Below are 11,147 nucleotides of genomic sequence, written 5' to 3'. Positions count from 1 at the left end.
TACTCCAGACTGAGAAGTCGTACTTTATTTTCCCTAGCCTAAATTCGTATGGTGTTTTACCTTATATAAAAGACTGGATGCTACTTCTTTCTCCAATCTAACTTTTGTTCCCTGGCACCTATCAAAGGAGATAGTCAGACTTTCGTTTTCTTCATACCAGCTCTGTCTTATGTTGTTCCTATGTCAGTTATTTTTCTCTTATCTTACAATTTTCAGTATATCTGGCCTGTTATTACATTAACACTTGATCTGTTTTTATATTTACACTCATTTTAATTCTAGTATCTAATCATAGTTTTGCTCTCATTTTTCTATCTGTGTTTGGAAGTCTGTTAAGCTTCTTCTACCGTTGTAAGTATATGCAAGCATTGATTACTTCATATATGTCTTCAAGGGTAGTCTTAGCCAACCATTTATTGAGATACTAATTTTATTTAAAAATGCTTTTTTTATTTTCCCTCTCTATTACTTGTAAGGTATTTAGTTATTCATTTTTAATGCATTAAATAAATGGTTTGTATTCTTACATTTTATTTATTTCAGGAAGATACAAGGGTTGTTGGCAAAGGTATTTAGTTATTCATTTTTAATGCATTAAATAAATGGTTTGTATTCTTACATTTTATTTATTTCAGGAAGATACAAGGGTTGTTGGCAAAGAATGCATGCATTTTTTAAAAAAGATATTGGGGTCCAGTTGGGTTAAAAAACATTGTTCTAGCATACCTCATCCAATGTAAAAGTTGAGGTGAGTGAGAATAGCCTTCCACTTGTTGGTGGCTTAATCTAAATTACTTATTTAACTCACTTGGGTTGTTGAAATTATCCATGTTCTATTTGAGGTTTCAGATTTTGTATTTTTGTAGAATTATATAGTATATTGTATATAATATATAGATCCCAATGTAAAGAAAACAAAATCTGAATTTCCAAGTAAATGATCATAGGCTTCTTTAATTGATTATAAAATGATAGATTTTTTGAACTTAAAAGGAAGTGTGTTATTCCTAGTTTGTGTTAATTAACTTGTCCACCAAATTGTTTTCCTGGAAGGCTTTTGAAACTATTGTCAGTTTCAAGAAACCTTAGGGTCTTGGCCTTTTGAGAGACTGTTTAGTCCAAATTAACATAAGCTTATTTGAGCAACTTGTAATCTTGCAGGGCACTGTCAGGCACTGGGTATGCAAGGTTGACTAGGATAGTCTCTGGTGGCAGAAATGTGTGAACAGGTAACTTCATCGTGGCGCTATGAGTGCTGTAATAGAAGTGGGCATTAAGATGCACTGAAGTGCTTGGCCAAGCCAAGGCCCCCTTACAGGAGTTGCTGAGTCTTGAACTGCAAGATGGGGTTAACCAGACAAGGAGGGAAGAGGACGGTCATTCCAGGGTGAGTGAAAGAGCATGAATAAGATACTGAGGGGCAAAATAGCAAGAAACTAAAAGTAAGGTACTTTTATTGGGTGATAAAATATAAAGTGATAAGCTGTGGGACCTTACAGTCTGTGCTAAGGAGCTTGGTTGAGTTTTATCATGAAATATTTTCTATCAGTCTTTTTCACTAAAGTACAACTAAAGTCAGGCAATTCAGTAAGTACATGCTTTGGAAGTATGGAGCTAAAGTCCACGTGGAGCTCCTGCATGTTTGGGATTTCTCTTACGACTGACGTTTATTGTTTAAAATTATCAATAACTTTATCTTTCATTCTAGAATTAATGTGAGTTCTTAGCTTCAATTTCCTTATTTAGAGAATGAGAGTAATGACACTTATACCTTCAACTCTTTGGAAGGAGTGACAATAACTATAGTGGTGATAATGATGACAGTGACGATAGTAGCTAACATCGTTTTGAGGGCTTACTTACCAAGGAGCAGTCCTCAGTGCTTTATTTCTGTTACCTCATTTGCTCCTCGAAACATCTCAGTGAAGTTTTTCTTCTAACTAAACTGGGGCGTAGAGAAGTGATTTTCTGAAGGTTACACACACCGCTAGGAAGTGGTGGAGCTTGGTTTGAACGCAAGCAGTCTAAATCCCAGACACGTACTCCCATTGCACTCCCATTCTATGCATAGAACATGTAGCATAGAATCTACATAATAATTATAAAGGTAAACAATTATAAGGAGCCAATAATAATTACTTAACTTACTTTGTCTAAATCTTTGAATTAAATTGATGTCTTTAAGAAATTGAGCTAAGTTTTTTCTGTGGCTTGACTTACTCCAGGCATGCCATTGAATGCAGGCAGTGTGACACCCAAGCCCATGCTTTTAACCACTACCTTCTCTTTCCTTTGTTGGTCTGTCTTCACATTAGATTTTAAATCCAGGACAGGGACCATGTCTTTCTTGTTGTCACTTTGTATAGTCAGTTCTTAATGCTATTATCTAGCTCTCAGAAATAACTAGATCATTGCTCGGTGAATGAAGATCCTAAAATCTGCTATTATCAACCAATCTTAGGATTTAAGCAGTATTCATACCACCTAAAATTGTGGTTTAATCGCTTTACATGTTTTTCCTTCGGTAAGCAGTCCAGTTTAGACCAACCATTTGCTCTTGTGTTCTACAAGGCATATTCACCTTGGTGCTGCAAGAACCATGCTGAGTAGCTGGTATCTGTTTATTCTGTAGAGATCACTCAGCTTTCAGACAGAGAGGGAGAGTAGGATAGCATTTTTATGTAAAACTAGACTGCTAGAAATACACAAAACAATTTTAAAATGTGTTTTCTAAGAAACTAAATACAAAAAAGAAAAAAGCTTTGATATTTTCTCTGCTTTTGACAGTAAATCATTTCAAATAAAGAGAAAATAATTTTCTTCATGGGGTTCTCTGTTATTGTGGGTTAACTCATATTTTCCTCCTCTCCTCTGTCTAGAATGTCTTAAACCATTCTACCTTATGAGAAATTGGATGTTCTTGCAGATAGTCATTGTGGGAGAAAACGTTTCATTTAAGTCCCAGATGAGGACTGGAAACTTAAAATCAGAAGAGCATCTGAAATCATGTAATATTAGGTAGGATAAAATTACAAGGGATTTCTACATGTTTGTGTTCCTTTTAGAGATGTATGTTAAAGTATTCATATTCTGTGAACACTAGTAGAAGAATTGGAAACTTTCTGAAGCATTTCATATTAGCCAATTTGGGAGAAGGGAATGCTAAAGATTTTTTTACTTACATTGCTTCATGAGAACTTTGGCATATGTGTACTTTGTCATGACTATTTATATCTTGTAGTCTAAGGCAGGTTTTAAAATATTTACTAAATTAAAGAAATGTGTATGTTTATATGTTTGTCTGAATATTTATGATAAGCATAGGGACATGGATCTATCTATTTTATAGAGTATTCTTTAGAATGAAAATTCCTGTTTTAAGTTACAGGTATAACAGTGTTTTTGAGTACAGGGAGCATCAGTTCTTGTATGTCAGCATGTGCACGGTTGAGCCTCCTAGGTGCCTATAAATAGGTACGTGATAGTGTGCTGGAGAAGCCCTTTCTAATGTTAGTAACGCTTGTCACAGCAACTTGTATCAGTTATAATGACAGAATCTATGAAGGTGTTTGATCTCAGAGATGTGACTTTCAAATGAAAAATGATAGTTGCCCCTACAACTTGATACCATGACAATGACACATACAACCAGGACATTTCTCCACTCTGCACTACACCCTGCACTACCAAATTCTCCTAGCACATTTCTATCTAACCTTAACCTTCCTCTAATTCATCTCACCTCCGTTTCAAAGCCAGTCTTGTGTCCTGCATTATTAATCACATTCTCGTGCTTTTCCATCTCTTCTGGGACCATGCTCTATCAGTTTTGTTGTCACTTTCTTATGTCTTCAACCTATTCCTTTCTCCTAGCTTCTTTGCTTCATTCTAAACATGCTCATGTCTCTCTCATTGAGGAAAAGAAACTTCTTTTACCCATGACCCCCTTCTCGTTCTCTTCACTGCCCAGGGGCTTAAGAGGTGACTTAACCTTCTCCTTCTCATTTGTTCCTCAGCTTCCTGCAATTTAACATTTTCTCTTGACAAGGCTGTCGTTGACCCTTATTTCACCAAATCCAACACAATTTCCAGTCATTTTAGTATTTTTCCACTGCCTTTGGTCTTGTTGACTATTCTTTCTTTTTATCCTCTTATTTTCCATACATCACTCTTCTCTTACCCTCATATTCCTGTTTGACAATGTCTTCTTTGTGTTCTTTCTTCATGGGCTCTTTCTTTCATCTGCCCCTTAAAAATGAAGATAGGGAGCTAGCTTTAACCCTTTCGCCTTTCTGGGCAATTACATTTACTCTAGTGATTTTAACTACCATCAAGTACAAGGGAGACATCAAGACTAGGCATACACTGCTCATCACTCCAGCAGTGTAGCTAGTCTTGACGTCTCCCTTGTACTTTACACTCATCTTTAAGTGCCCGCTTACGCAACTTCACATTCTCATATACACTGTCCAAGTCAGCAATCTGGGAATGATTTTAGACTTGTTCCTCTGCTTTTATCTTAACTTCTGCCGATTTTACTTCAAGATATTTCTTGATTCTAGGATTTTCCGTCCATCTGTATTATTCCTCACTTCTGGTCTTGCCCTTTTAAAACCCATCTTCCATGGATTTGTTGTACTTACTCTTTTAAAAATGCACTTCTGACAATGCTGTATGCCCTGCTTAAAACTCAGCACTGGTTTCCTATCAGTTTAAAAGACAGAATCTGAGTTCCTTAACATGTCATGCAAGCCCTCACAATCTGCTGTCTGCCTTGATTCTCTAGCTCATCTCCTGTAGCTTTCTACCTTGTGTTTTATGCTCTAGTCTACCTCCATCACTGGCTTAGCTTTGCTTTTATTATTGTGTTATTTCCTCTGCCTGGAAGAAACACTTCTCATCTTTTGAGATTTCCATACCAGAATAGGCCTTTAATTAAATTAGGTACGTGTTTTTTTTCAAATAATATAGATCGGAGGGTGAATGTTGTAATTTAGGACATTGAAGTGTAAGGAGGTTAGAAAATTCATGACAAACTGTAAAGTGCCATAGAGAGAAAGCAAATTTGTACTTTTATTATCTCTTACTGGGAAAAGCTCCTTCAGGAGCAGCATCTTCCCTAGGTGTTCTTTTCTGCGTGAAATTCAGCAGTAGAGCAGTAATACAATTTATTTTTTTTCTGATTAATTCCACGAGACTCGATGTGTTAGATATCTGTAGATACCGTGTGTTGTGTACCTGCATGTGTAAACACATTCGCTTTATAGCGTCTGGCCTCTTATTTAGCACAAATAATTATGATGAGGTTATTATGTTTATAGTCATCATTGATGAATACTGTTATTAATATCTCTAATACTCCTTAATACTCTATAGAAATAAGTAAACCAATTAACTTGAAATAAAACCTGCCATGCCTTTTATTTAAATTAAAAAAAAACCTCCAGTCTCGCTTTCCAAAACAAAAGGGGTGATTCACCTTTCTGTAGCAACTGTGAGTTTAGAGGATGTGGCTTATATCCCTATGTTCTGCTCATAGGAGAAGGCGGGGTTGGGAGTTCAGGTAGCGAGCGGGAATCTCCCATTGTATCTGCCCCTGATTTGGAAATATCATCTATTTTTAAATCATGAATCTTACTGTGTGTTCTGAAAGAGATGATCCTATATTTGTTAACCTTGCATTGTTATATAAGTGCTGTGTATAATCAAGGTATTTGTTAAGGGAGATAGCCATTAATTTTAGTTTTTTTTCCTCTACTAACATTATTAAAATATTAGCATAAAATGTTAACTGTTGAACGCCCCAGTTCTTTGGGCAAACATTCCAGATTTTTTTTCTTATAATCTTGTGTAAGATAGGGACTATGACCTAATGGTTAGGACTTAGCCTTTGGAACCAAACTGATTGAGTTCAAATGCTACCTCTACTATGTACTACTAACTTGATGACCTTGGACATGTTACTTAACCTCAATCTCCTTGGTTTTCTTCAGCTATAAAGTGGGGGCAGTAATAGTTCAGTGTGGAATGTTTACTTTATGTAAGGCCCATAGAACAATGTCTGGCAATAGTGTTACCTGTTTCAGTATCTAGTGCATTAGAACGCATTAAATATATATATAGATCTTGATGATCATGTTGTCTCTAAGAGTATCGTTTCATATTAGTTTTCAATATATTTGATTATCATTGAATGTTTCAGATTTTAATGACTTTTTTATTGCTTGATATGAGTGCTTAATTTCTCTTATTTACGAATTAAGGCAATATATTTAGCATTTTGAAAGTTTTGTATTTTATAACTAATAGTGTTATTTTATTATTGAAGGCACCGATTTTAATTCTTGGATTCTTGGTTTATTCATTCTTTTCATTGCTTCCTTCAGCTTAAAGTTAGAATATGAAGGAACTCATGTTTCCATACCTTCTACCAAGAGAAAACATTTTAAAACTATTATTTCCTTAAATAAACATTGTCTCTAAACTCTAGTATTAATCTTTAACAATATTGGTCTTTAACAAAACCAGGTCAGTTGAGGTATAGTATTCTTTTATAAAGTAAAATAAACAGCCAATTTTGTGCTAATCTTTATGAAAGTTGATATAACATTACATATCTGTTGATTTGGTTTCTCGTGTGTTATACACTATAAAAAAGAAAAATAAATAATTGTGTAGGAGTTGAGGGATAGGGTTTCCTCTTCTGAGATAGTAATTTTCAGTTTAACCCTTTCCACCTTCGTAAATGGGCATTTTGGTACACAGAAAAAGGGAAGAGTTAGTGGATAATAATATATAAATCTAACCATGTTTTAGACAGTTTGCAAATTAATTCCATTAAAAATACAACGTGGCCTATGACTTTTTGTTTACATGAGACTATATTTCTTAACAGTTCTCTTTGGAACAAGATTACGATATTAACGAATAAAAACATATCTTTACTCAGAAGAAACGATTATCGATGATTCTTCATATGGGAAAACTGGTTTGGGAACTTACAGATATTCTTCTCAGTTTTTTGATCAAGTGCTCCCTAGAGCGGGAGAGGCAAACTTTTTCTGTAAAGGGCCCGATAGTACGTGTTTAGGCTTGGTGGGCCATGTGTTCATTGTCTCAAGTACTCAACTCTGCCCTACAAAGTACATAAGAGAGCAGCCATCACCATAATTAACTAGTTTTTTATAAAAGGAAAGCAGCTATAGACAGTACGTAAATGAATGGGCTTGACTATTCCAATAAAATTGTTTCACAAAAATAGATCCAGGGTGAAGGAGGGAAATTTACCTGCAGGCTGACCACTGCACTAGAATATGAATTTTACTCGTGTGGTCTTTCTGATAAACATCTCCAATATAATTTATTTCCTCATATGAACAGATCTTTTAATTTAGCCGAGTTGACTTAAAATGTGACTAACAGCAAAAAACTGAACCTAGCTAAATCTGTTAGCTTTTATGTCATAGACTTTTTTATTCTAATTTGAAAGAAATAGAAATAACGAATTTGGAGTCAGAAAGAACTGTTTGTACTTAATTGTACCTAATTGCTTTGTGATTGTGGACAAATTATTTCACACTTCAGAGCTTCAGTTTCCTTGTTTGTAGAATGGGAATAATACTCGCTATCTCCCAGGATTGTTCTGTTTCCATTTAGCTATATTTCATCATTTCAATTTAGTGAGACTATTTTAGTCATTAACATGTGTCTCTTTCAAAACTCTTCACCAAGATGAGTGCCTCTACCCTTGTCATACTGAGGAATCAGAACTCCTGGAATTTCGGAATGCTTTAACATTTATGTCATAGTTTTTATGAAATGTTTGCACTTCTGTTCTTGAATGTGTAGTTTTACAGTTTTTCTTGGACAGATAATAGTACGTAAAAATATAATATAGAACTTTTATCTTTGTCAATGGAAGCCTGCCCCAGAATCTGCTAGAATTATAGTTCTTTTCTTACTGACATCCAATAAGAGAAGCAAAGTAATTGTAAATAGTTCTTGTTATATGCTCAATATCATATTCATTTGACTGGAAGTTGGTATCCTCATTAGGCAGACGTTTGCATATCAAAATGATAATGTTCATCTTTATAAGCAGATCTCGTTTGGAATGAGAAAACAGCCTTTAGACACGTGGTGCTAAGTATAAGATATATATACTTGAGTATGAACTTTGGTTAATGTGTGGAATAGTAAAATACATTCTTTGTAATTTTATAGTTCAGGGATAGAATGAAATGTTATCGAATCCAGTAAAGATGCATAATCAGCACTGGCTTTCTCAGTATAAGTTCATAAATTAATACTGCTGTAGGATTTGGGGTTGAGGAGAGGAGGTTGTTGGGACTTTGGTAGGATAAGATATGTGGTATTCTTTAATAAACTGTATGATCTTAGATTTTAAGAGCATAAGCCAACAACCTTGTGAAGATTTTTTTTTTTTAATACTGGCAAAAGTTTAACACCCAAAGCACACAGTGAAACTAGGCTGTATGGATAATGGAATTCGATATGTTGTTACATTTTAGAACTAAGTGTAGCTGTTTGTTTAGTATTGTTCATTTATACTGATAGTTCTCATGTGATTTGTGGTTACCTCTACAGCGCTTGATTATGATTCTGTTGTTTGAAAGCTTAAATTTTAAATAACATAAATGTACTTTTAAAGACTAAGGAAATGAAACGGTTCATGTTACATTTTGATGAAGCCGAATTCACAATTGATATTAAATACCTCATAAATTATGTAAAATGGCATTTACAGTAAAAAGTTTAGAATCCAAATATTCTTTAGCTTTCATGTCACCTTTTGCTTTTAAATATGGAAATCAGTTAAGTTTATATACTTACTTTTTAAGTAGAGTATATGAACATGACTTAATTCTTTTTCATTTCTTCACTTAAAAATAATTATTGAATGCCCACTCGTGCTAGGCAGCTGTGTCAGTAGGCATTGGGGTTGTGATGGTGAGTATTCTTAAAATCTGTGTACTTACCATAAAGAAAAAAATAGCAGTGCTTTATGAACATGAAACTGGAATATCCTTGTCTATGTATGTACAGTTCAAATAAGGCTTCCTGAGAAAGTAATGTCTCCAGGACAAAGAATGAGTAGTGATGAACCAGATGAAGGGGAAGGAGGTGTTCCTAGCAGAGACACTCTTTACAAGCACCTGCATGTGAAGGGAGCAGAGCACAGTGGAGAAACCAGAAGTCCAGTCTCATTGATGGAAAATTTTTATTTAATGGCTATCATGTAACGTTATCTTAAATATATCAGATTTAGAGGAAAACAGGAAGAAAGGGAACTCTACTCAGTAGAAGAGTATGATAATCTGTAAACTTTTAAATAATGGCATCAATTTGCCAAGACCTAGTGCTAATCTCAATGTTAAAACAAGGATACTGATTGCAGTGCCACAAAAGCTACTGTACATCCTTATTGTAGGATAAGATTTCACTTAACTTTTAACTTGTAGTGTTTATGTTTGGTATGCCTAGTTTGTTTCTAACTAAATCTTTTTTTTCCGTTTTTAGGCAGGCAGAAGTCCTGAAGGCTGACATGACAGGTATTGGCTATTCATTTGTTTTTCACAACTTATTTTATAGCATTAAATTAAAGAAAGTGTCATCTTTCCTATATTACTTATAGCACTGTCCTGGTTGCCAAAGGGATAGTGGTGTACTCTTTGCTTTAAAAATCAATTTAAAAATATTGATTTTTTTTTATATACTTTGAATTTTTACTCAGATGACCTGTGTCAAGTATTACCTAATTTATGCATATAATTATTTAATTTTTATGAACTATTTATCAAGACATACAGGACAATACAGTTTAAGGCATACGGTTTAAGACATACAGGACAATAATTTATATGCCATATAAATACTAATGTCTTATGGTATTAGGTTCATATTTCCCCCAAACATGAATACTAGGTAAGCCTTCAGAAAAAGATATTTGCAGGAAAACCACTGAAAATCCTTGAAGTTGAGTGAACTACCTTGCCACCTTTCTTTCTTTTCTTATCTTTTTTGTTCTGAATAATAGTCAAAGTGTTTTTGAAAGAGTAACTTGATTTAGTCACTAAAAGGAGCAGATAATTTTAACTCCCAAATTAGGCAACAACTCTGTAGTGGTCATTATGCTCTCTGTAACAGCATATGACATCCCAAAATGTAAAAGATACGAGATAATGGATCTCATTCTGAGTTTCGAGGAATTTTGTTCTACAGTGAAATCCACAAAGAAGAGTTAAACTATTGTAACCAGCATACTTGCCAAAATTTACAATCAAGAGGAAATGGATGGTTAAGACATTTTTTTTCTCAATTTCTAGAATTGCAGGCTAATGTTCTCTAAGAATTTGCGGGTAATCTCATTATCTTGTTCAAGGGGGAAAAAAAAGCAGAAAAAGAAAGAAAAAAGCCCCAAACACATGCTGTAGGTTTACTAAGTGTAGCACCACAATTCTTCCTAATAATTAACATAATTGTCACCATCTTCCATACAATGAATATCAGAGTCAGTGCTCAGCTACTGTATCATGCGTTATAAGCATAACATTAAACACCTTCTATATGTAGGCTTAGAATATGACTTTTATAGGCGACATTTACCACCCAGAAACATTAATTAAGATATTAAGTCTACTCATTTAAATGATAGTTTGTCTGGTAGATCACAGTTAATGATCTCTTACAGTCCTTTGCCTGTCATTGATGAATTGAAGCAGAGTTGAATAAATGTATAAATTTATTTAATCATTGAAAACTTAATAGGGGACCAAGAAGTTAATACTAGACCCTATTTTTAGTAGCCAGCAAACTCTTGTGAGGATTAACTCAAATATTCAGTAGATTCTATTTTCAGAACAAGATTATGGTAGCTATTGATACTAATAGTAGACCTAAAGAAGAGTGAAGATTATACCATTGTGCAGCAGCAAAATACTAAATACAGCAGACAACCTAACATGTGGAAATATATATTGAAAAGTTCGTTATTAAACTTCTGTTGAAGCAGCTCGCTGTCAATTCTTGCATTCATAAACCTTGTAATCAGAAAGGCTAATGTGCCTTGTAGTACTCTGGCAGACAGTATGATACCAATTTGGTATTATGTATAGTTATAGCCTGAC

At 34.3% G+C, this 11,147-nt stretch overlaps 1 protein-coding gene across 10 annotated transcripts in view; it reads left to right on the top strand.

Annotated features, from left to right (window-relative positions):
• SMG7 (SMG7, nonsense mediated mRNA decay factor) overlaps nt 1-11,147 on the top strand; it is a 74,971-nt gene that overhangs the window by 30,182 nt on the left and 33,642 nt on the right. For all 10 annotated transcript variants that reach the window (XM_011364557.2, XM_011364554.2, XM_011364555.2 and 7 more), the window contains one exon: nt 9,541-9,572. In XM_011364557.2, coding sequence (XP_011362859.1) covers nt 9,541-9,572 — 32 coding nt within the window. The remainder of the gene's footprint in view (nt 1-9,540; nt 9,573-11,147) is intronic.

The sequence above is a fragment of the Pteropus vampyrus genome, unplaced genomic scaffold (assembly GCF_000151845.1).
Source record: "Pteropus vampyrus isolate Shadow unplaced genomic scaffold, Pvam_2.0 Scaffold98, whole genome shotgun sequence".
NCBI lineage: Eukaryota > Metazoa > Chordata > Mammalia > Chiroptera > Pteropodidae > Pteropus > Pteropus vampyrus.
The sequence above is the reverse complement of the archived record's forward strand: the minus strand, read 5'-3'. Positions and strand labels throughout refer to the sequence as shown.